Source organism: Rhizophagus irregularis, chromosome 27 (genome assembly GCF_026210795.1).
Source record: "Rhizophagus irregularis chromosome 27, complete sequence".
NCBI classification, from domain to species: Eukaryota; Fungi; Glomeromycota; class Glomeromycetes; order Glomerales; family Glomeraceae; genus Rhizophagus; species Rhizophagus irregularis.
This window is the reverse complement of record NC_089455.1, coordinates 3,279,107-3,305,791: the sequence shown is the minus strand read 5'-3', so window position 1 is coordinate 3,305,791 and position 26,685 is coordinate 3,279,107. Positions and strand designations below refer to the sequence as shown.

General features: G+C 28.2%; 5 protein-coding genes across 5 annotated transcripts; 3 read left to right on the top strand and 2 right to left on the bottom strand.

Annotated features, from left to right (window-relative positions):
- Nucleotides 1–7,024: 7,024 nt before the first annotated feature.
- On the top strand, nt 7,025–7,264 carry OCT59_018608 (uncharacterized protein; the record flags this gene model as incomplete). The annotated part of the gene is made up of 1 exon (XM_066148883.1): nt 7,025–7,264. The coding sequence occupies one exon, from the start codon at nt 7,025–7,027 to the stop codon at nt 7,262–7,264; it is 240 nt and encodes a 79-aa protein (XP_066004770.1).
- Nucleotides 7,265–17,017: 9,753 nt separating this feature from the next.
- On the bottom strand, nt 17,018–18,912 carry OCT59_018607 (uncharacterized protein). Its single transcript, XM_025314182.2, has 2 exons — nt 17,507–18,912; nt 17,018–17,443 (listed from the first exon to the last, which is right to left on the bottom strand). Exons 1-2 carry the CDS (start codon nt 18,844–18,846, stop codon nt 17,254–17,256), a joined length of 1,530 nt encoding a protein of 509 aa, XP_025185795.1. The 5' UTR covers nt 18,847–18,912; the 3' UTR covers nt 17,018–17,253.
- Nucleotides 18,913–19,427: 515 nt separating this feature from the next.
- On the bottom strand, nt 19,428–20,590 carry OCT59_018606 (60S ribosomal protein eL24). The gene is made up of 4 exons (XM_025314181.2): nt 20,502–20,590; nt 20,323–20,398; nt 19,861–20,166; nt 19,428–19,790 (listed from the first exon to the last, which is right to left on the bottom strand). The coding sequence occupies exons 1-4, from the start codon at nt 20,504–20,506 to the stop codon at nt 19,701–19,703; spliced, it is 477 nt and encodes a 158-aa protein (XP_025185794.1). The 5' UTR covers nt 20,507–20,590; the 3' UTR covers nt 19,428–19,700.
- A 290-nt stretch (nt 20,591–20,880) lies between these two features.
- On the top strand, nt 20,881–21,310 carry OCT59_018605 (uncharacterized protein; the record flags this gene model as incomplete). The annotated part of the gene is made up of 3 exons (XM_066148882.1): nt 20,881–20,928; nt 21,023–21,127; nt 21,197–21,310. The coding sequence occupies 3 exons, from the start codon at nt 20,881–20,883 to the stop codon at nt 21,308–21,310; spliced, it is 267 nt and encodes an 88-aa protein (XP_066004769.1).
- Nucleotides 21,311–22,010: 700 nt separating this feature from the next.
- OCT59_018604 (uncharacterized protein) lies at nt 22,011–26,448 on the top strand. The gene is made up of 3 exons (XM_066148881.1): nt 22,011–25,754; nt 25,826–26,003; nt 26,082–26,448. The coding sequence occupies exons 1-3, from the start codon at nt 22,051–22,053 to the stop codon at nt 26,091–26,093; spliced, it is 3,894 nt and encodes a 1,297-aa protein (XP_066004768.1). The 5' UTR covers nt 22,011–22,050; the 3' UTR covers nt 26,094–26,448.
- The last annotated feature ends 237 nt before the right edge of the window (nt 26,449–26,685 follow it).

Genomic DNA, 26,685 nt, shown 5'->3' with positions numbered 1-26,685 from the left:
AATATTGGTGTTTATTACTTTCTTTATATAGTTTTTCCTTTTGGAATTTTTTAAAAGTTATAACTTTTCTTTTTGTTTTTTAGTTTTTTTTTTCTTAAAATTTTAGCATTTTTACTTTTGGTTTTCTTTTGAAAAAACTGGAAGTATTGGAATATTGATCATTCAGACTAAATACTTAACTTTTTTGGATTTATGAAATTAAGCCAATTTAAGAAGGCTAATAAGATTAATTGCCGATCCACGAATGAATCAGACCTAGTGATCGGCAAAATCAAATCTCCACTTCCAAAAAAAGTAAAGTCGGTCAATTTTTAGCCAAACCAATTAAATTTTTTTTTAAAAAAAAACTTAGAGATTAAATCTATTTTGTAAAAATATAAATTTAAGTATTTCAAAACTCAAAATTTTGCAAATTGCTTTTAAATATTATCAATTAGCGAAATTTTAGTAAAAATTATTTATCATTTTTTTTTCTAATAAAAGTACTAGCAAGAAGTCTCAAAATTCACACATATATACTTTGGACATATATTAATAGAATATTAAAAAAAAAATGATATAATAAATGTAAAAATATTTCCTATTTTAAGGTTAACTAACAATAATCTATTTTCCCATTTTTAATGCCTATATGAAACTTTTATAAATCAATCTTTAGGAATTTAAAAATGGTAATTTTATCTTAAAATATTAGTTTTAAACATATTTAAAGCATTTATTTTCAAATTATTAAGTGAAAAAAATTTTCGGTTTTGTGTCGATGGTTACACAAATTACGATTTGAAGAAATTTAAAGTTTATTGGTGAAAGTTTGACTTTTTTAAGAGTTATTTTTGATACTTTAATAAAATAAAGCAAATGTCAAAGTTTTTTCATTAAAAATTTCAATTTATTCGATTAAAAATTGGTGGATATTCCTATATTGGAAATGCAGATTTAAGGGGTAGTCCGATTGGTACATGGATTACGAATTAATGGATTTTAATTTTTAATTTTTACTAATTTAAGTTAATCAGTAGAAAGATATTAAAATTAAAAATATTAAAAAACTTAGAAATATAATTAGTTAGATTTGGTGTTAAGGTTGCTTGGCTAAACTCATTTTAACTTTTGACAAAAGTCTAAACTTTAATTAGTAATAGTTTAAACTATGACAAAAGGTTTCGACAATAGCTAAATGTCTAAACTATGTCTAAACTTTCTAATTAATAAAATTTAAAATAAAATATTATATATTAATTAACAATTATTAATAAATACAGTTAGACCTCCATATAGTTACACTTCATATAATCACATCATATAAAATTTCTTCATATAATTATACCTTTGGGAAAAACTAATTTATATAATTATTATATAAAAAAATCTTTATATAATCACATCATAGTAAAACCCTTTATATAGTTACCAATTTTTGCAGAATCCAATTAAATAACTATATAGAGATCTGACTATACTAGTAATAATATATAAAAAGTAAAATTATAAAACTGGTTATTAGAAGGGTTGATCACTCTTAGCTCATATCATTGGTTAGTCCGTGAGTCCCCTCGTGAAGCCTGAGTATGGTGAGGTCGCAGGTTCGATTTTGCTAATTACGGAAATTAAAAGAATTTTATTGTGGACACTACTACCAATAGTGTGAAGGTACAGGGATTAGTGTAGACTTGACTGCATCATGGTAAATTAGTATGTACTGGTTAGCGGCATATTTCAATAAAGGGTCATGGTGTCCTCCTAGCGTTCCCTATGAGGCTATTGGGAAGCCTATTGTCCTGTCTGGATGGTCACTGCATGCATACCATCTGGGTAAGCTTTTGTCTTGGTGGTTACTCTGCGATACCACTAAGGGTGTGGTAAACTTTACTGTGGAGGTTTACTACACTAGATAGTCCTTATAGATGGTAAAGTCTCAAGTGCAATGTCTTAGCAGTAGTTTACCTTCTAATAGGTTTAGGCTGATTGGAGACGTTTGTAAGCTCACAAGTATATAAGGTTCTAAGGTGAGGTTCATTCCTTATGAATTTGACGTACTGCGGGATGATCCCTGATAACTGGCTTGGTTACTTATAATAGCGGTGATCCCAGTACTTTAGTAGCTTACTGTCCCTGGTAGTCACTGCTATTACTACCGAGAGATTTACAACTATGGTGAGCTGGTATGGTAATTGCGGCCTGTAGTGGGCTTTGAGTGAAGTCATATCAGTAGTTTTAGTATTGCAGTACTTCTAAGCCAACCATCATGGAAGGACTTTTAGATGTCTGCTCCATTATATCTGCCTACGTGGGTGGTTGCTCACTTCTGACAGGCGCTAGTGGATAGCATAACTGTGTCAGAAATCCTGTTACACTACGATCCATCCTTGTGTGGGTATAAACTTGGGTCGTCTTCCCAGTGTGGTATATAGGAGGTAGAGAGATGAACATCCGGTTACTTCTAAATAATTAGAATAGGTTGCTTGATTATCTGTCGCTCAACGGTAGGAGTGCATTACCACAACTGGCATTGTAAGCTCTCCATGTAGCTCATGAAAGCCGCATGATGATGTCTTCTAAAACATAAAAAAATAAAAAAATAAACTGGTTATTAGTTAAATTTACTATATATTTTAATATATATAATAATTTAAATAATTAATATAAATCATATAATTTATTATAATAAATGGTAAACTTTATTAATTAATATATAAAAATATGTCTAAACCTTTCACAGTTTTACCAGTTTCGTCAGTTTCACAGTTTGCAAATTTTTAATTTTTTAATAAAATGTTTCAACTAGTTTCAATTTCAATAATTGTCTAAACTACTTAATTTAGCCCAACAACCTTATCTGGTGTATCTACTTGAAATTAAGTGGATTATCACAACTATAATGCTTATGAGTTTTTATTCCAGAATGTGCCAATTCTTTATGTAATAGCAGGACTCCATTTATTTATAATAAAGGTTATTGTAAAAAATTAACTTTTTACCAATAATTTTTACTTTACTTTTTTTTTAAATTCTATTGGTTAATTAGTTAAAAAGAAAAAAAATTATAACTATAAGTAAGTGGAGTTCTACTGTAATAGCATATTTATTAATAAATGAGATTCTAAATAAAAAGTATTAAATCTGATCATTTATATACCATTTTATTGATAGGATTCTGTTTATTTTTAATAGAGGTCTTCAGAAAAAAATTTAAATTTACTAGTAATTTTACCAGTGATTCTATTAGTTAATTAATCTAAAAAGAAAAAAAATTATAATATTTTAGGTGTAATTTATCTATATAATAAGATCTTTAAAAATTCTTAATCATGAATTTTACTTTAGATTTCCAGTGACTTATCTTATAAGTAAATGGGATAACCCTATAGGAATTATAAAGAGTTTAACCTTTTAATAATTTTTTTTTATTTTTAATATTTTTATAATAATAATATAATTCATATTAGGAATATTTTAATGATTATACCCTTAAAGATAGATATAACTAGTTTAGTTACCATATATCATGAATTATAGTACTCCCATGTATAGTACCTCTTAAAAAAAAAGTTATATTTTCTATTGATTTTATTATTTAAATAATTTAGCAAATATTTTAAGTGTAATATGTAATAATACTTTAATTATTTTATAAGTTTAAACACTTTCTATTAATACTGTAAAATCATGAAAATAAGCATCTCTTGAAAATAAGCATTCCTGTCAATTTGCAATAACACTTGTAAAAAATTAAAATAAACATCTCATAAGTATTCTCAAAAATCAAAAAGTATGCAACTATGTAAAATGTAAAAATTATATTTTTTTACTAGTAAATTATTTTTTATTAGTATTACTAGTACTGTATTTTATTATAATATTTATTTTTTAAATTTTATAATAAATGGCTTTATAGAAAACAGACTTTAGCTTTAAAATGGAAATATGGTGATTACAAAAAGAGAATTTTTGCATTTACTTAAAAAACAGTATTAATATTTCATTTTACATTTATTTTTTATAGAAACATTTTTTTAGTATATAGATTTTGGTATTAGTATTGATATCAAAATAGCATTTTGTTTAAAGAAGCTTTATTAATATTACTTTTTTGTTTTTTTTTTATTTAACTTTTATAGGAAATACATTTTTAATAGTTTTGCAACTTATAATTTGTAATAAGATTGTAAATATATAATCTATTACAATTTATCCCTATGAAAAGTTTTTATACTTAAAATATACTTAAAATAAGTATCAATTTTAATTCACGATATACTTATAATATACCTAAAATGTGCCTAAAATACTCTTAAAATATACTTTTAATGTACTTGTTTTTTGCCCAAGTACTTAAATTATATTTAAGTACAATAAAAGTGTATTTTTTGCATATTTAAAATATTCTTAAAATGTGCTTAAAATTCAATTTAAGTATATTTCAAGTATATAAAAAATACACTTATATTGTACTTAAATTTTAATTTAAGCATATTTTAAGAATATTTTAAACATATAAAAAATACACTTATATTGTACTTAAATTTTAGTTTAAGTATATTTTAAAAGTATTTTAGACACATTTTAGGTATATGGTATATTATAAGTATATCGCGAATTAAAATTGATACTTATTTTAAATATATTTTAATAAAATTTTAAGTATATTTTAATAAAATTTTAAGTATATTTTAAGTATAAAAACTTTTCATAGGGTATTAAAAAAATATAATCAAAAAAAATATTTAAAACTCTTTTTGATTACGTTCATGACCATTTTTTTCTTCAAATAATTTTTAATATAAACTTTTTATTTTTTTTAAGTTTATTTATTATTTTGTATAAACTCTTTTATTTTATTTTCCTTTCACTATGGTATTAGTAATTTTTTACTTTTAAGCTTTGGCAAAAATCCTTAACTTAAAGTACTTTCTGAGTGTAATTTTCACCTGATAGTGTACACGTGAAGTATTCTTTGTAATATAATGAGTGGTTCGTTGATAGGTTTTATTTAATATAATTTAATTCATATGTAATTTATATACTATTATTACTATATAATCTTAATAAATTAGCAAATATGCTGCGGTTAAAAAAAAAAGCAAATACAATTTATTATATATCAAATTAAAATATTTACTTTAAAAACTATTATATAATTAAATTTAATAAGTATTTTGATGAATTTTCTAATGATTTTTTTCTTTAATATTTTTTCAGTCTTTTTGTTATTATAGTATATTAAAATGTATTAATTATTTAATTTAATTTTAATTTAAATTTTTATTACATAATTTATCAATTTAATTAATTTTTTTCTTTGAAAAAAAAAAATAAATAAAAAAATTTTTTTTTGTTATAAAAGAAATCGTTCAAAAAAAAATGTAATATATATTTATTTTAACAGTGGTATAAATTCAGAAAAATTTTATTTTACTTTTAAAATAAAATAAACTTGAAAAGATATGAAATAACATAATAAGAAATTATATTAAAAATACATAAAGAAGAAAGTATCATTTAATTAAAAATTTAATAAATTAATATATTAATGATCTGGAAGTTTTTTCTTTAGCTAGTCTAAACAAAAACAAAAGCAAAGGTTACACAAGATGATAAACGAAGTTACACGTGTAGTAATAACGAAAGGGAGAGAAAATTGCCAAGCTTTGGGGCAATCTACACAAGAGTAATCAGGACAACAACGCGTTCTCAATACAGCACATGAGTGACGAACGGTCACAACAACAACAAAAAGGATACAAAGCGGGTGGTAAAGCAGAAAATGAAAATATACACCCAGAAACAAATGAATCAACGGTTGAAAAGGGTAATTTTCGAAAGAATCAAGACAACATAGAAAAAGTAGTTGATTCATTGACAAGTGAAGAAAGTATTAATGTATTCTTAACAAGACAAAGGCTAAGATTTGTTAAGGGGAATTTGAATAAACAAGAAATGAAAGATTCAATGTTTTTAGAGTTGAACATTGCAGCACACAATATAGATGGGATTGCTAGTGTCCTGTCTATACAGAAACTTCATAACTTATTGGAATTCATTAATGAAAATAAGCATCGATATTATGCTATATCAGAAACTAATATAGACTATCAACAGGAATATTATATAAACCAGGACATTAAGTCAAAAGTCTATTCGATAATCTTCAGTGAACGTGATCAAAAAACTAAAGGATCAGGAACGGCACTTGTGATCCATAACAGATGGATGTAAGCATTATTACTCTCAGAAATCGCGCATATCCCCATATATCATAATAGCTAAATTCCTGTTCGTACAGAGAGAAATATGGGTATGGTCAATATACGCTACTTCTAATGATCAAGACATGAGGAAAAGTTTGATCAATGAATTGAAAATAGCTATGGAAGGACATAACCGATCAGTTCATAACACCATAGTACTGCACATTGTATTAGGCGATTTCAATGACACAATTAATAATAAAATAGATCGATCGCCCAGCACCGGACAACCAGGATCTCAATTTCTAATACAATTATCGCAGTTAGGTCTCTATGATATGTGCCGAGTTCTCTATCCAGATGCAGAGTTATTCACACATGAGAAATGGGATAAAAACAAAAATAAATCAGCTTCTATTTCAAAATCAAGGATTGATCAAATCTGGATCACACATGAACCCGATGTGATTCCAGTAGAATTTTTGGTGCACTCATCACAGATGATCACAAACAGTCACCATAGTATTATATTAACAACACTAAATATATCAGGATTCATTAGGAACAATTTCTGGTATTGTGTCCCAGATCAATTACAGGATCCAGATTTACATCAAGATAAACATATAGTGGATATCAGTAAAATAACCAATGTGCAATGGGAAAATTTTACTGAAACACTAGATAGAGAAATAGAAGCATGGGACTTCTAACAACTAATAGAGGGAGTTAATTATAAAATACAATTAGGAGACGAAAAGAGCACTGATGGAAAAGAAATAAAACATAGATTTAATGAGCTTTGGGACAATATTATAAGTGTTATATCTATAGCGATGAATATAGAACTTCCCATAAAATTAGTTAAATATCCAGGAAATCGCAATACAAGACATAAGTTAACATTTGCAGATAAAATTATGCGACATATTACTAAATTGGGAAGTTTAATTAGAAAAATCTGTAAAGATCAGGACTTTATTGCCGCCAAAGATGCACACTGGATAGATTATTGGCTGAACAGATTTAATAAATATAATGATGATTATAAAAGAAAAGAATATGATAAATTCTAGATAAGTATGAGAAAATTATTATTCATACTACTTTTGCGCTTTTTACAGTGACGCGTGGATTAATATTGTTAAAGATGTAGTTAAAAAAAGAGTTAAAATAGACAAAAATTATTTACAAGCACAACGTTTAAGCAAGATCTAAGATAGCATAGAAAAACGTTGCAACATTATACACTCGGATATTCCTAAATGGTTACTTTCCACACAAAATGTTGTTAAAAAACACATTATTATTGATCGAGCAGTAATATCCGGCGAGAATGAAAGTGTTAGACTAGCATTTGATCCTAATATAATTAGAACCCATACAAAAGATACTTTTGCAGGAATTTTACGAAAACGCAATACTAAATCGATAGAGCAAGACGTTTTCTGGAGCAATATATATAGGCCAAATGGTGAATTTACTGAGTGTATGGCTAATTTAATAGATGAAATAACGTTAGAAGAATGGCAGCAAATACTTGAACAGATGAACACAAACTCAGCGCCAGGTCCTTCAGGCATTAGATATACTATAATCGAAACGCATTTCAGATAAATCCATTCCAATCGTATTAAAGATCGTAAATTTGTCACTTGAAAATAGGAGTTGTGCCAGACCAGTAGTAACAGTCACTTATTCATCCAATTCCAAAACCGCAAAAATTTGATTATATTTTGGCCAATACGCGTCCCATAGCATTGCTAGATAATATCAGGAAATCTGTCACCAAATTATTGACAAACTGATTAAGTACAATTTTGACATATAATAAAGTTTTACGCGGATTGAATTTTTGCGGTCTTAAGGGAGAAGACACAGCAATATCGTTACGTTTAATGAATGATATAATTGAAGATGCAAGGGAAAATGGAAAAGAACTCTGGGTGGTAACCCAAGATATGATGAAAGCATATGATTCAGTTAGCTTAGAGAGTTTACAGCTTGCACTAAAAAGGTTAGACATACCAGAAAAATTTATTTTATTGATTACAGGATTATTCAAAGATAGACAAATGAGCGTAATTACAGCATTTGGCCCTAGTCCAACCTTCATAGGAGGAGATGGTATTGACTAGAGTGATGCGATTTCACCTTTACTCTGGAGAATTTTTTACGATCCTTTGCTTGTAGCTATTCAACAAGCATGCAATCAACAACAAGGATATGAAATGGTAAACACTTAGCCAGTGGATATTCAGGATCATTCAATATGGCAACAATATAGACTAAGGGTACCAGTTATAGCCTATATGGATGATACGAGTTATTTGGATAGTTCAGAGGATAAAATTCAGGCATCAATTAATATAGCCACACAATTCTATCATTTCCATGATGTAAATATAAATGGGAAAAAGTCTGAGCTGATGGTAATAAATTCTAAAGTACCTAGAAATGAATTATATATCACTATTGGATGTAACAACTCAAAGGTCCAAGTCACAGATAAAGTGATACGATATTTAGGATGCTATTTCTCTTCTTCCAATTTAAGGAAAAGATCAATCAAAAGAATCAAGAATATAATTGAAAAATTTTTGAATCCTATTAGAAGAAAATGTATTACAGTGGGACATATTGCATATCTTATTAATCATATTCTTATCCCAAGAGTGGTATATGTGGCCCAATTATATTAATGACATTATCAGAAAATGAATGAAATCTTTTGTTTACTCCAGTAATTAAATTAGTTAAGCAGATATGTGGGTTGCCTAAAAGTTATCCAACATCAGCAATATATCATTGATACATCTTAGGAATTAATAATCCATGAGATCAAATATGTGCAAATCAGATCACTGCTTTTTTATATCTAATAAATAGTAATTCACTGGCATTTAGTTCTATAATGATAAGATGTAGAACTGCACAGTTGCGATTGGCCATACATGACAATATTTTTGAACATGAATCAGGATCATTATTTTTAGGACATCAAGAAGCAAAATCTAATCTAAGTCTACATAATATTATTATAGCCCAGAAATTAAACATTATCATACAACAAGATTACATAAATAGATCAACATGGACTATTAGTGGTGGAAATATGCCTATTAGAGAAATATTTATAACACATAGATGCCTCAATTTATTACAAAAAATTGGAACTTCAAATTCATATCCACTTATATATGCTAGCCAATTGATGTTACCTTCTGGACATACTATGAGTTGGGCGTGTTATCGTTTTATTGTAGGGCTATCAGCAAAAGGACGCATAGCCAAATGGTTTCAATTATCAACCCGATGGATTAAGGGAATATCAGCACCAGAAATGCCTAGACATTCCTTATTTAACTTTTTGAATAATATATTACAACCGGTATTAGAAGACAAGCGAAAACACCTATATGTTATAATAAAAGATAAAACAATGAAGTCTTAGTAGGATTTGTTAAGAAAAGAACACAAATAAAGAAAAATGAGGAAAAAATTAAATGTTTAATTATAGAAGTTTGTAATATTGAAATATGTTCAGATAATTCTCAAAAAGCAATTATTCAGAAACAGGAATGTCCCAAGATGATTACAATAATCCAACATAATGCATTAGTATTACCAATTTTTATTTGTTTATCAACAGGTGCAATTACACATATCAACTGGTATTATATAGTGGAATTGTTAAATAGAATTAAAAATATTTCAGCAAATAGTGATATACAACAATTGGAAAAAATACCTATAATTAATTTGAATGGAGATAATTTAAGTCTATAGATCAATCGATGAATCGAGCAAGATACACTTAAACAAGAACTTACAAATATAAGACATCAATTAAAGTTATTGAAAAACATTGAATATTATACAGATGGATCACTAGCTAATCGGACTATAGATAATAATGACCTTTTACATAGAGCAGATAATACTACTGTGGATTTAAGGGCAGCATTCTATACAAGTAATGAATTAGGAGAATTTTCAGTATATTCATGTTTATCTTTATGGCCATCATCAACCAGGGCAGAAATAGTAGCTATTTTCTTGGCATTGTTGATAGCACCAGAAAATTCTAATGTAACTATTTATACAGACAGCTTAGGTGCTATTAATTCAATTAATTCAGCTTTTAATTCAACAACTAGAACATGACTTAAAAAGACCAATAATCTAATCATTATTAAAATAATTATGCTGATCAGAGAAGCATCTATAAATTTAAAGTTAGTTAAAATAAAGGGTCATAGTGGCATAATAGGCAATGATATAGCTGATAAATTAGCAAAGAAAGGACGATGTGAAAACAATTTATTTAGGAATAATGTAGATTTTATTAATAATATATTATCTTATTTTCCTGTTTTTATAGATAAACCTATTGAAGTTAATATTAGAAGATTTATTTTGAAAATATTAGCTACAGGTGAAGCTACTGAATGGTCATTGTTAAAAAATAATCAGGAATTATGTTATGGAGATGTTAATCAGATAGACTGGAAAATTACTTGGCTTATTTTCCATTATTGCAAGAGGTTTCACTGCAATAGTATGAGAATCAACTATTTATGGACTTTTATAGCAAAATTATTTCATAAAATCCTTTCATTAGGATCCATTTTAGCAATAAGAAAACCAAAACTCTACAAGGAAATGAAATGTATTATGAAATGTAATAAGAAAGAAAATTGGAATCATTTATTTGAATGTCAGGCATATGAGGTAGCTTGGCAAAAAATATTGGAAATTACAACAAAAGAATCTATAATTATATATTTGAAACAAAAACTATTTAGATGTCAAGGTGAAGATTTTATTAGAAAGTATTACAAAACATATTAGGAATTACAGCAAAATCAGAAAAATTTCAAAAGTTTCAATATTTGGCATTAGAAGTAAAAGTTGAAACTTGTCTAACAATAAGATTACAAAAAGACTTCAAGATATCTCTTGCTGAGGTACAGACACTTATGGCCAACATTTTAATTCGATTCATTTTAGCATTTAAAGAATTAATATGGAAACCAAGATATGAATAAGTTATTTTATGGGAAAAAAGAGAAGGTATTTTTCGAACAGATAAAATTACTTCAGAATCCAAAGCAAAGGACAATTCAAATCAACTTTCAGAATTCAAAGTAAAGGACAATTCAAATTAACTTACAAATAAAGTTAAAGATTTACAAATGGGAAAAGTAGATCAATTACAAAAATCAGTCTCTTTGGTAAAGAAATCTATGGACACCTTTGTAAGGAAATACATATGTGAGGATTGGATTCCAATAAAAAAGAAAGTTGATAAGATTACGTTATACATGAACAAAAAATTATTGGATTAATAGATATAAAAATAATATTTTTATTCTTTTATTATTTATATTTATTTTTATTTATAATTTTAGACATATAATTTGTTAATTATTGTTAATTTTATTTTTATTTTTAATTTTGTTTTTATTTTTCTTTTAATGTTTTATTTTTGTTTATACTTTTAGATTATGGTATATTATTTTGCTATGCTTTTTGGTTACTTTTATTCTTAATTTTAATTTTATTGGTAATATAATATCTAATGGTTGATCAGACTGGCCTGAAGCTGGAAGTATCATTCATAGAATATTTGTGATTATTATGTAGTCCAAATATATTCTAATAAAATGGTACATGATTCAACATTTAAAAAAAAAAAATATATTAATGATCTAATAGAATAAATGGAATTAATACATGCAAAAAAAATTTTAATAATGATGATAAACTCAACTTATTATTTTAGCTGAAATTCATTTATTTTATTACTCCTTTTTTTTCATTTTTTTTACTCTGGATTTTGTATTGCAGTTACAGTAAATCTTTTGAAGTATTTATAAGATGTAGACTAGAAGGAGGATTTCTTTTCTAAGAAAGAACTTCTTTAAGAAAGACTTACTTGTATTTTAATTGACAGTATATACATGATTGCTTCATCATGAATTAATAGATGGTTTAGTACTTAATAAATTAGATTAGTTCTTTTTTCATATATATATATATATCAAATTTATTTTTTTGATCTAAAATAAAATATTCAAATATATTGCAGTTAAAAAAAAAAAAATTAATAGAATAAATAGAAATTGCAAACCTTATTAACACTTCATTTTTTTACTATAACTTTATATAATGCTTTTTGTGAATAGCTCTTTTTAGTTTTAAATTAATTTAAATATTTATTTAAAATACTTAAAAAATTAAATGATTAATAAATATTAAAAGAAAATTTCTTAAAATACACTAGTGTGCGAAATACAGGTTACATAACATTAATTTGTCACCCGTGTCACACCCTTTTAGTTTTCCATTTTTACTATTTATTCTAGGGACTTAGAATTTTTTCAGTAAAAAAAACCTTATTTGTCACATATTATATGTCGCTTCCCATAATTTCGGCCAAATTTATAATTCCAGCCAAAATTTACTAGAATTTCCATTTTTTAGAAATTAGAATAACATTACACAACCCAAAAAAAGGCATTTTTATTCTTAGGTAAAAATGAAAATTCATTACACAAAATTCCAAAAAAAGGAATTTTTTTGCAGATCACCAAAAAAAAGTATGATAAACATAGCATAGCGAACATGCTTATATCACCTTACCGATCATTTGCTGATCATATAATTCCAGATTTTAAAAACTTGTTGAAAAGCCATAAATAATTTTAAAATAAATAATGTGGCAAAAAAATAATGGAAATCCAAGATAAGTACTAATTATCATATAATTTCAATTATGTAATTATTAGTATAATTTTTTATATTACAATAACGCATTTTTTGTATGTGATAATTCAGTCATTTTTGTGGATCATTAGACAAAAATTGATAGACGAAAGTGAATATGCATGGGCAAAACTTGAAACTTTGCACAAATATTCTTTATCTTATATATAATATATAGTAAAAATAAAACAGTAATACGTTTCATTAAACAGATTTTTTATTAGTAAGGTATTTAACGAATAATTTTGCAAAATAAATAAATAAATATCAAATAAATCAGTGTCACAAAATTAAGTAAATACCATGAAATTAATGCCACGAAATTAAGTAAATTAATGCCATGAAATTAAATAAATCACAAAATTTAATAAATAATACCATAAAATATATGCTACTAACTACTAATTATTTTTATTAAAATTTAAAATAATAAAAGTTAAAAAGTTGCTACTAATAAAAATCACTCAATAACAATCCAATTCAAATAAATTTAATATACAACAAATTATAACCAAGTTTAAGTTTTTTGTAAATTTTAAGCATATATTATTATGTAAAATTTTCAATAACGGCATTTATTATATGATATAATTGAATAAATGATTGATAAATGATCAGCAAATGATCAGCAAAATTGGGGATGTCTGCTATGCTGATAAACACGTGATCCATATATATTTCGCACACTAGTATACATACACACCCCTACCATAAATTACCGGATTTTTGTCACGTGAATCAGCACATCAGTGTCACAATCTGCGATTTCTCCCTATCACACATATAAACAAAGAAATAAAAAAAAAAATGTTTTTGTTACTCTTCTAGTCTTAAATGCGTGGAAACGAACTGTCAGCAACTAAACGTGAGTGAATTATTGGTGCTTATTTGAGTGGCGTCAAACAAAAAATTATTTCCACTCAGCTTGATATACCTACCAGTACAGTAAGTGATACTATCAAAAGATATAAAGAAACGGGCTCTGCAATACCTGAGAAACGTTCTGGGTGGGCAAAAATTTTAACTCAACGTGATACACAAGTTCTACGACGTATTGTTCGTACTGATCGGTTTTCTCCTCTAGGTGATATAACAAACAGATTAAACTCCAGCCTTAACACAACTTTGCATCAAAGTACAGTCAGAAGATATCTTCATGGAGTAGGTATTAGCAGTTATTTTACATGTAAGAAACCTCTTTTAACTGAAAAACAACGAAAAGATCGATTGAGATGGGCTAGAGAAAAATGAAATTGGGAAGATGAGTAGAAACAGGTAGTATGGTCTGACGAATTAAGATTTGCTCTTTTTGAATCAGATGGCCGAGTAAAAGTGTGGAGAAGTCCTGGAGAAGCCTACAATAAAGATTGTATTCAACCTACAGTTAAGTTTGGAGGGGGTTCAGTGATGTTTTGGGGTTGTTTTGGCTGGCATGGAGTGGGACCTTTGGTTGTGATTGATGGAAACATGAATTCTGATGATTACGTCAACGTTTTAGCTAATCACTTTATATCATGGGTAAATAATTACCCTGATTCCATATTTCAGCAAGATGGAGCTTCATGTCATACATCAAATTATAGTATTTGGTAGATGAGAACGCATAATGTTCCAATGTTAGACTGGGTGGCGCAAAGCCCAGATCTAAACCCGATTGAGAACTTGTGGGACCATTTGGATCATCAGGTACAAAAAAGGAAGCCTTTGCCTAAATCTAAACAGGAGTTAATTAGTGTAGTACAGGAGAAATGGAGAAAAATAAGCATAGAAACATTACACCACCTAATTTTAAGCTTTACCTACCGTATTAAGCGCAGTAATAAAGGCTAAAGGTGGACATACTAAATATTAATTTTATTGGTCTAAATTTTTTATATAATAAAACTTCATATTTGATATTTTATTTTAAGAAAAAAAAATATTTAATTATTAAGTGAAAAAATTTTTTCATATATATATAAAATTTTGAATTTTACGCATAAATTCTACAAATAGTAAAAAAATCTGGTAATTTATGGTAGGGGTGTGTATAGAAAAAGTCATATTAAAATTTAGTATTTATTTAATATATTAAGCATTTATTGCTTAATAAATATAAAATTTTAATACTTATTAAATATTACTATTTGGTAAACATAAGGTTTTAATTAGTTCAACATCATGATATAGTTCATAATAAAAATAATTTCAGACTTTTAGTTTATAGTAAAAAATAGGTTTAATTTATATATAATTATAACTAAAGTTTTAAGTTTTGGTATTAGTTTCAGATTAGAGCTTTAGATTTTAGATTCAAATATATATTTAGAAGGTTTTGGCTACATATATAATATAAATATTAATGAAAAGAATTCTTATTTATAAATTTTTTTTTATTGGAAATTATTTTTAAAAATTATTATAAAGTATTAAATTACATTAAAAAAAAATTTATAAAAATTATTAGTTTTAAAATTCAATTTTAAAATTTCATATTACTAAAAAAATGTCTATAAGTAAATCTTATCTAATATATTTTTATTTTATTTATTTTTTATATAACATAAAATTCCAATAATATAATTTATATACAAATAATTAAATATCATTATGTAATATATTTAGTATAGTTTTTTAAATATATATATAGTTCTTTACTTTGCATTGAATAATAAAATAAAATATTCAAATATAACTTTATTTTTAATCTATCTATTTGTTATAAAACTTAAAAGCAATTAAGCAAATTTGTATTTTAATAATAAAAAGAAATATTTTAAATATTTTAACTACTGCAATAATTTTTATATAATACCTTATTAATAAGATTGTAAATAAAATTTACAAGTTTAGATACAGTAACTGTTTAAATTAAACCAGGACCCTGGACATCTAATATAAAGGTCATAACTGACTTTTGGCCAAAAACACCACTTTCGCTAAAACTCAAAAAATTGTTTTTTGTAAATATTTCAGCATCCAGTGATTCAATTTTGATGAACATTTTTTTATTTTGTAGCTCTCATTTAGCTCTACAATTTTTTTTAAAAAAATTGGATCACTGGATGCCAAGATATTTACAAAAAATGATTTTTTGAGCCCTTTAAAAAATGGGCCAATTTGCTAAAAGTGTGACTTATAACCTGTTTTAGAGATGTCCGAGTCCTATTAAACCTATTTAAACAGTTTTGCTAAAAATATTTGAAAATAAAAAATTGCAAAACATATAGCAAAATGCAAAACTTTATTATATAAATTATATAGTATAATAATTTATATTTTATTATTTATTGAAAGATATATAATTTACTAAAAAATTTTTTTTGATTATCTTTTTAAGTATTATTAGCTAATATTATTGTAATTTTTGTTTTAAAAAGTTGCTTTAATATATTTTTGTTTTTCTATTAGCTATTAATTTATTACAGTTTAGACTTTAGACTTTGGACTTGGATATTGTTTAAACATTTTTAATTAAGGGTTAGACTTTTGTTAAATCTTAAAACTAGTTTACCTTACTATTAAAAATGGTAAAAATGGTCATTTGTGTCACCATTTATTATTTTCCTCCTTTTTCCTCTTTTTTTTTTTCGACTATAATATACATAACTTTTTTTCGACTTTTAGCGGCCCTAGTAAAATTAAACTTTTAGAAAATAAAAAAATATTCGTAATTAATTATAAATTATGCATATTTTATTAAAAATTTAACTATTGTTAGATAAATTCGCCGAATTGGAGACGAGATACTATTAATTTTTCAGATATATAACGTGAAAGTATGCGGAGCCTAGGTCATATGATATGCGAATCCCTAAGTCCACTTTTCCGAGATGAAACCAAAATTAGCGAGATAAAAAACAAAATATCTCAAGAGGTCATTATATCGAGGTGTGAATATATATTTCCATTAAAAACATTAAACATAAATATGTTAAATATATAATTATGCAAGTTTTTTTACTGAAATTAGTCAGATAACCTAGGCCAGAACTAGAATGCGGTCAGTATAACGATTATTGATCTATTCCTTAATTATTATTCTTCATACTCATGCTCAATAAATCTCTAGGAATAATTTACAATTTTTTCGAAAGAGAATAACTAATCCCTAACGTATTTTATTATTATTATTATTATATTATTATTAATTTTAAAAGTTTTTTTACAAATGTTTCTTGTAACAAAAGAATAAAGTTGTAAACATTGTACATAAAAAAGGAAATAAATTTGTAAACAAAATTAATTTCCTTTCCTCGCAACCGAACATTTTACTAGTTGCAAAATAAAAAGCAAAGTTTCCCATGAGAATTTCCTACTGAATTTTGTAATGTACTGGCGATGAACACAAATTCCTTGGTGTTCGTGGAGGGGACAAAATTAACGAGAGTTCTGCCTTTGAAACGGGGTAAAGTTCACTTCGTTGTGATACTGGTTGACTATTGTTTGTTTGTTGCATCATGACTCTTTGATTATTCTTCCTTTCACGAGCCTTTAATGCAGATCTATAAACAAATAAACGATAAAATTAGGTTTATCCAATAAGTTATAACAAATTATATATTTACCTTCGCTTTGACTCTAACATTCTTTGTCGTCGTTCTTCGTCCGTTTTAGGACGATTTGGGTCATTATCCCAGCGTGTGCCTCTTGGTTGTTCTATCTTGTGTTTATCTTTAAGATGTCGACGCAAAATTGAGCGCGCATTCTTTCCTTTGTATATTTTATCACATTCAGAACATGCAAATTCTTTGCTTTCAAATTCATTCTCTTTATTTGCTTGTTCTTGTTTTAGACGTTGATTGAGTGTCAGAAGAGTAGTTGATGCTGATTCGGCTTGTGAATAAGATTGTAGGAGGCATTGTATACGAGGCTGTATATTAGATTGTTGGTTAATTTCATGCTCTGGGATTACGATGGAAGCTCGTTGGTCTAACTCCCGATCAGGAATCATTATTGGAGGAAGTTGTGCATAACCTTCTGTAGGTGACATTTGTGGCCAACCTTGATCAGTATCGAATGAAGAGCGACCTGATGAGCCTTGAGGTGTGTGAGAAAGTCGGTTAAATCCTTGCTCAGAATAACGACATTCAGCCATGGGAGTAGGTTCTTGTAGAGTATTAGAGTTATGTGACCATTTTTTATTGATAACAAAAGGTGAGCGTTGGTGAGCCGGTGTATGTTCTTGTATTATGTCATGTTCAGGAATAATAATATTATGCTCTACCATTCCAGATGACCTTTGTGAAATATTAGTATGAGTACGCGATTGCTTAATAAATTTAATAAATGGAGAATGTTGTTGAGCTTGTATTAATTCTTGATTTGTATCCAAATGCTGTTGGTGTAACTGGTTCTCAGAAAGAACAGAAAGAACAGAAAGAACATTATTACGCTCTGGAGTTGGCTTTTGTGTAATATTAGTATTATCATGTAAACACTCTTTGTTAATATCGGGAGAATGTTTTTCAACTGGCGAAGACTCTGAAGACGTATTATCCAAAAGTTGGTACACAGGACTAACAAAATTACGTTGTGATATAGGAGTTACTTGAGCTTTCCACACGCCTTTATCAGTGAAGTGTTCGTCCGTGTATGGAGTCGGTGTTGCTGATGTACGTGCCCACGCTTGGTCAATCACGACAGAAGTACGTTCACTATATGGTTTTAGAGCCGTATTAGATACGTAACTAAAATCAAGTTCTTGAATCAAGGAATTTCTTGGACAGCTTTTTGTTGACCCCAATAACGAAAAAAGTGTAGGTCTTTGAAGTTTAGGCTGCAGCAGAACGGGGAACGACCTTGGTTGTGTCCGTCCTTGGGAGTTAAGATTAGAAAGTTTCAAAGGAGATAAAGAGACATCATCAAGAGACGAAAAGAAAATCGAGTTATTGTTAGTTGTAGACATTTTTTATTGAACTGTACATTATGTAAATTTGTGTAAAATTTAGAAGAAGATATATCGTAATTGTTTGAGAAAAGTCGACCAAAACGAAGGGTTTAAATATCTTTCAAACATTAATCGTAAAATGGGGGTGTACCCTAAAGAAGTTGTTTAAATTTACGCGTTCGTTTACAAAAAACGCGTCATTTATGAATTAAACTAAAAACGCGTATTAATAAAAATAAATATGTTAGTGTAGATTTCACAAAAACGTATAAAAAAAAAAGATTAAATTTGGTAAATTTTTTTTTTTTATTAGACCGCGTTTTCGCGTTTTCTGCGTTTTCTGCGTTTTCTGCGTTTTTCAACAGTAACTAGTATTGGTTAGCATGATTAGTATGTATTATGAACATTGAAAAATCAGATTAACTTCAGTTTGTGTTCACAATTGTCAGAGTTTCCAAATTCGCAGTTTAAATTTTAAAATGTATGTAATAGGAACATGTATAAACGGGGGCCATAGTTACCCCGGGTATGATACAGATTTCAGAGGTTTTAACCTTATACTGCATGAGTTTTTATTATTAGTAGATAATGTATAAAACTTATAAATAATTGGGTATTTATTAAATTATTTTAAGTAAAAATCGGTAGAGAAAATTGATTGTTTAGATAAAGTGTGTTCATCTCTTGACATAATACTTCAAAATGAATAATAATCAATAGAATTTATATAGCTCGTCTAGGGTGTTATTTCAATAAATCATTGGGCAATGAATTAAATTGAGAAATTGAGTAGAATATCGAATAATAATATAATTTTATTAATGTAAAAACATATCTAAGCTATTTAATAATATTATTATTATGAAATTTATTTAACGGCTCTTTGCGGCAACTTTTTGAGGAGCTCCACGAGCTTGTTGCTTAGAAATTTTAGATTGCCCACGAGAAGTAGCTTGAGCAGTCTTATAATATACAAATCAGAAACGTTAGATTAAAACATTTTAGAAAATCGATCGAATAAAATTTTCAAACCTTAGCTTTGTCGGCTTTTCTTTTTGCTTGATCGGCTTTCTTTTTCTCTTTAGCTTCACGTAGAGCGGTTTGTCTAGCAGCTTCTCTTACTTCAGGTTTTTGGTTTCGTTTAGCACGTATAGCTTCCCAAGTTGTACCGACAATAGCTCTTTGATGTTTGACCGTACGGCGTGTACGTTTTTTTGCAACTTCCTCAGTAATACCTTTCTTATGCATACGACGGTAAACCTGTGTCCAACTTATTTTACGTGGATTCTTTCGTTGTAGGAACAAAGATTCGGATTTTGATCCAACAAATCGAAAGACCTAATAATTGAATAATTTTGTTTATTATAATATATCCTTTATTCTCGAAATAAATTCAACCAAAATAAATTTTTTATTGATTTCGTGTGATAATTTTCATCCATCACACTAAATTAAAATATATTCATTTTCTAAAAATAAGCTTAAAATCCTAACCCTATTATCTGTCCGGACATAAAGTTTGCCTTTGCCCGGGTAGATCTTGTTGCTACTGAAGGAATCGGTCTCAATTCTTATTGTGAATTTTCAATGAAAACCCCATTTAGTACTTATATCACAGTATTTTTACAATCTTTCTTATTTAACCAGTAATAAATTCATATTTCAATACATACTTCATGATGAAAGTCGAGAATAACGATAATTTTGTAAGATGAGAAGCTTGCAAAAATCTAGGGCAAAAAAAAAAGAGTGTTCATGTGACTCTGCCTCATTGCTGCGGGTTTTGAAATAAATAACTGCGTCGGTTGATCATGGTAAACTAAACTTGCACTTGCGCGTCCCATGAAGAAATTAAGTACAAATAAAAACCTGTCATTCATTCAGGACAAACCTTCTTCTCAGATGAAATATTCTCTTGACCAAATGTGAATCATTTTTATCAAAGAACTAATATTACGACAATCTGAATAATCTTTAGAGAAAAAGCCGGAATCAAAGGAAATAGTTAGTCTCTGAAACAATTGGTATCAGGCGAGAAATACGGAGTAAAGGATGCAAAGAATGGAAGCCGCTGCTAAAGCTGTTGAAACTCTCAATATTGTATCCAGGGCTTATAAAATATAACTGCTTTTACTCATTGCCATTTTTGGGATAAAGTTGACGGCGAGGCAATTCGAGAGTCAACATTAACAAGAAGCAGCATATCGTTCCACAGTGGAATGAATGTGAAATGAAATTGCTAGAAAGAGTTCGGTTACTAGATTCGGTTACTACAATTTCATCATCTCGACAACCTGATGTAGGTATGTAAGGAAGATACTTTTTCACTGTAAAAATCGGGGAACAGTCTTTCGTGAGCCTTATATAGCTTTTCAAGCATTATATAAGAATTCTGGATGAATTTGTTGAAAAGTATAAAAATCAAGATCCGAAGCTAGCTACTGCTACTGCGGTAACATCACTGCGTCAAGTTGAAGAATGAAGCAAGCAACAAAGTATCGAAATCGTCGAGGCTTTACCCCCTTGATTCCCATTGCTCATTACTATTATTATTCACCAGCGACAGGTGGAGTTGATTTTTCAGGATTGCCACAAACTCAATTAATAGATGTCTTTGCACAGCAAACCCAAGTCGAACTGGAGCAATAGGATCAATCATCAAAGCTAAGTTTTACTGCCCTTATAAACTATCTTCCGTATGGCACATGAATTGATTTGTTAATGTAATTATGTAAATCGTTTCTTCTGTCTTTGATCTTGTGTTCTCTCTTAATAGTATAAAATACTTATTATCGTAAAATGCGTTTATGCATCATCTCCGACGATTACATAGCTAATTTAACGTCACGAGTAAGTGAGTTAAAGAACGATTTTATAACGTACTTAATAATAATGTAAGCGAATTTGTTATGAAGCAAAGTAAATTCAACAATAAAACAGTTTTTACAGCATTATACACGAAACAATCGATTGTTTTATCGATATTAATTATAGATACAATAAATACAATTTATACAAATTTTTTTATGTATAGAAAAACCAGATTGTACAATTTATACAAATAATTTTATATAATAAATAAAATAAATAACAGTAATCAATCACGTGTGAATTGTACAACGTCAATTAGTGCGTGATAATCTATATGACTCGTTATTTCACGCGAAGTATAGCTTTTTTCCGTCATTTCAATAACTTCAATACACGGCTTAATCAATTATAATGCCAAAGATTCATAGTATCGCAATACGAGGAATTCGTTGTTTTGGTCCCTCGCAATGTTTTGAAGTAAACTTAGATCAGCCTCTTACGCTAATAGTTGGCACAAATGGTTCTGGGAAAACAACTATAATAGAGGCGTTGAGGTATGCCACTACTGGTCTTTGTCCACCAGGTACCTCAAGGGGAAAGACTTTTGTAATGGACCCAAATTTATATGGCGAAAATGAAGTTAAAGCTCAAATCAAACTTGAGTTCACGGGTATAGACGGACAAGAAGTGGTTGCTACTAGGTCTATGTCCATGAAACAGAGAAAAACAGTTTCAACATTTCAAACACTTGAATCTTTGTTGGAAATAAATGATCCAGCTTCACGGTTTAGAACAAGTCTTACTGGTCGCTGTGCAGACTTAGATTCAGCGGTTCCCGCGCATCTTGGCGTTCCTCCTGCTATTCTCGATTTTGTTATATTTTGTCATCAAGATGACTCTCTTTGGCCGTTATCTGAACCGACTGTGCTAAAAAAAAAATTCGATGAAATTTTTGAATCCGGCAAGCTTTCTAATATAATAACGGATGTCAAAAAGGACAGGAAAGCACTAGCTACATCATATAAAGAAGGCAAAGTAGTTTTCGATCATTTGATGAAAGAACGTGAAAGGGCTGAGAAGTTACAAAGGAGAATTGAACAAAATAAAAAAAAGGTTGAAGAACTTACTCGCCAAAGAAAAACTTACAGTCATCAAATTAATGATGTTGCTCAAGAAATTGGATCATTACTAGAAACTATTCAAGAAGTAAATAATAAAGAATCAGACCTAAAAATATTAACTAATACCAAAGAACAAAAGGAAAAAAATTTTAAAGATCTACAAAATAGAATGATCGAGTATCATGAATCTGATGAGGAATTAATTAAACTCAAGAATGAATTCGAAAGTGATCGAGTTAATCAGCAAACAGCCATTGATGATATGAATCAACAAGTAAAAAAATATAGATCTGACCTTAACGAATTACAATCTTCTCTCAGTAATTTATCTGCTGAAAAGATTAACTTACAGGTCGAATATACAGCTCATGAGAAACGACTTTCCGAACTAGACGAGCTTATGCAAGCGATTATTCGTGATTGTCAATTCTCTAATTTGTTATCTACATTTCCTACTGAAGAAAATATACAGAAATTTAAATCTTTGCTACAATCTTCAATCGAAGAAAGGAAAAATAAATTAGAAAAGGAAAGAGAACAATTGCAACATGAAGATGAATTTTTAACTAATAAAAACAACGAGCTAAGATCAAAGTTTAGTTCATTAAAACATACTCGAGACTCTACTACGAAAGCAAAAGAGTCTAATATAGTCAAAAAATCTAAACTTGAAAAGGAAATTGATCGCATGGAATTATTGTCTGAATCTGATTTGATTACACTTAATACTTCACTAGAAGAAGTTGAGTCAGAAATCGAAGAATTTGTACAGGATGATCTAATAAATAAAATTACTTCAAGTATAGATGCAAAACAAAAAGAATATAAAGAATTAGATAAAAAGCTCACCCGTCTCCAAGAATTAACGACTAATCAAGCTAAGTTGGAATATAAGCGATCAGAGAAGCATAAAAAAGCGTCAATGATCCAAACCACATGGGAATTGTTATCTATTAAGCTTTCGGAATTGTTAAATAAAGATCCAGATTTAGAAACACTTGAAAGAGATTGGAATGATCGAGTGAATAGTTTTAACCGCGAAAATAAAGAACTAGAACAACAAAAAGAATCAGTTGATCGAGATTTGTCTAATATCAAGGCAAAAATTGAAATGATGAAATTGAACGTTGAAGCAAAAAATCAGGAGTACCATAATCATATGCAGAAACTGAAGGATATATGTGGTAATAAAGAATACTTAACATTATTAAAGGAAGCAGAAGATCAATTAGAATTTAAACAAAATGAGATGAGTTTATTTTACAGCACATCAGAAATGTATGAACACTATATAGATAGGACAGAGAGAGAAAAGGATTGCCCATTATGTCATCGTCCATTCGCAGGCGAAGACAAATTGAATGACTTTATTGAGAGACTAAAAAAATTTACAACTAATCTGCCTGAAGAACGTTCAAGACAAGAGAGTAATTTAGAAGATATCAAAAAATGGTGTCAACGTCTTCGTGATTTACAACCAAATTATATTGCAATAAGGAGTTTACAGGCCGAAATTTGTGAATTGAAAAAGCAAATTAAAGAGCAAGAAAAGGAGACTAATGAGTACGAATTTCAACTGATGGAAATTGATAACAAATTATCTCAATCTCAAGAAAATATGTTTAATGTTATGGAATTAAACAAAGAAATACAGGAGACCATTCGGTTGAAGAGCGACATAAAAGATCTTGATAGAGAAATTAATGCTCTTGAACCTTTTATGAAATCTGCGACCGAGTCTAAAAATAAAAGAGAAGAGCTGCGAGAAAGAGTTAGTACTCTTGAAAAAGATATTGACGAGCTAAAAAATGTTCGCGAATTACGAAATAAAGAAGAAACAGATTTGCGAAATCGTTTACATACATTGGAAATGGAGAAATGCAAAAAGCAGAATTGTTTTAATAATCGTAATCGCATTCAACAACAAATAGAAGAATTAAATAAAGAGATTCTTTGTCAAGAAAAATTAATCTCACCATTATTTAATCAAATCATGAAAGCGGATGATGAAATTAAAGATATAACGACTGAATTACAAGAATTTCGTAAGCGTAGATCCGAGTCGGAGGATGCGATTATGTCTGAACTCAATAAATTGCAATTATTTTATAATAGTTTTACCAAGATCGAACGAGAAATCGCTTGGTATAATCGTAGTGGTAAAAAAGAGAAATTAGGAGAATACACGAAACAAGTTGAAAGAAAACAAAAAATTATCACAGAAAAGGAGCGTTATTCTAACGAATTGAAGGATAAAATACACAAATTGGATATGAAAATTGGACAAACACGCCAGACAGAGAGAGATATACAGGACAACATTGAATATAGATATCTTAAAGTTGAAATTGAAAAGCTTCAAGAACAAACAAGAGAACTTCGCCAGGAGCTTGAAAATCAAGGCTTGACCAGTTATAAAGAAAAGCTAGCTTTCTTACAAGATGAGCAGAATAGAATGACATCTGAATTTTCAAGTATAACGGGTAATATGGAGCAGTTAAAGGTTTCAATTAATTTTGATAAAGATGATCTTAAAACGCAATATAAAAATATTGAAGGAAGATTCAAAGAGCAATGGGCTATAAAACATGGTGATCAAGAGGCAATAACTGAAATTGATCGGCTAATAAATGAATTAGAAAACACGTTAATGAATTACCATACGCGAAAAATGCAGGAGATAAACGCTAAGATCTATGAGTTATGGGATAAGGCATATAACGGAGACGATATCGAAAGTATCGAGATTCGTTCTGAACAGGAAAGTACACAAAATAATAGATCGTACAATTATAGAGTTGTTATGAAGAAAAATGGAAAGGTTCTTGATATGCGTGGGAGATGTAGTGCTGGCCAAAGGATGTTAGCATCAATTATTATTCGAATGGCGTTAGCAGAATGCTTTAGCAAGGGTTTTGGAATGTTTGTTCTTGACGAGCCAACGACCAATTTGGATGAAAATCATATTAATAATTTGTCCGAGAGCTTAAGAAGGTGAGTGATTTCTCCTTTTTAATAACTATTCGTTAAATATTTGACTAATTATACTATAAATATCGTAATAGTATTGTAGAAAGCCGTCGGGGTGAATCAAACTTTCAGCTAGTTATCATTACTCATGATGACAAATTTGCGGAAAAACTAGGTGTGAGAGAATTATCAAACTTTAAATATCGCGTTGAGAGATGCAATAATGGACACTCAAAGATTATAAAATTGGATCATAACAATGTCGATATGAATGTAAGCAGATTTTAGTATTATTATATATTTAAATTTAAGATGTCATTTGATATAATAAATCTTTTTATCATATTTTAGGCAACTTCATGATTTCTTTTTTTATATATTAACGTAATATTAATATGACAATCTTTAACACTTATTTTTGAATATAACTTTGTAATTCTTGCGTATTAATTTTAATTGATCTTTATGATCTTTAATATTATAATTCGATTTAGCATTTTAATATTTATTCTATTGAAATAATTTTGTCTTCAATAATACACACTTTACATTTATATATTGTAAATATAAATTTACAGTTTAAATAGGGTTTTAAATTTACATTTAAAATATTGGATGTAAAGTTATAATTTTACGAAATATATCAACTTAAATATAAAGGCAATTTAAAATTTTTAAAAATTAAATCTCGATAACCTGATCAGAAATTTTTTACTATTAAAATTTACAATTTTGACTAGTAATTAATTAAGTTCTATAAACACTGATTCATATGATTATATAGAAAACATGTGAGCTATGTATGTACGTATAGTGGTCAATGTATGGCAACGTCCGGTATACATCACCCTACAGTATACATCACCCACCCTACAGTATGGTAAAAATGACCATACATACCGTACGTTGATCACTATACAGACATACATAGGCCTCTATACATGACATGTTTCCG

What these genes read in the sequence shown, in the direction of transcription:
- OCT59_018607 (XM_025314182.2), bottom strand. Translation starts at nt 18,846, where the DNA reads ATGTCTACAACTAACAATAACTCGATTTTCTTTTCGTCTCTTGATGAT. An exon ending in ATGTTAGAGTCAAAGCGAAG is followed by an intron (nt 17,444 to 17,506) that starts GTAAATATATAA and finishes ATTTGTTTATAG; the next exon opens with ATCTGCATTAAAGGCTCGTG.
- OCT59_018606 (XM_025314181.2), bottom strand. An exon ending in ATGTCCGGACAGATAATAGG is followed by an intron (nt 20,167 to 20,322) that starts GTTAGGATTTTA and finishes TTCAATTATTAG; the next exon opens with GTCTTTCGATTTGTTGGATC. An exon ending in GAAAAGCCGACAAAGCTAAG is followed by an intron (nt 19,791 to 19,860) that starts GTTTGAAAATTT and finishes GTATATTATAAG; the next exon opens with ACTGCTCAAGCTACTTCTCG.
- OCT59_018604 (XM_066148881.1), top strand. Translation starts at nt 22,051, where the DNA reads ATGCCAAAGATTCATAGTATCGCAATACGAGGAATTCGTTGTTTTGGT. An exon ending in TTGTCCGAGAGCTTAAGAAG is followed by an intron (nt 25,755 to 25,825) that starts GTGAGTGATTTC and finishes ATATCGTAATAG; the next exon opens with TATTGTAGAAAGCCGTCGGG.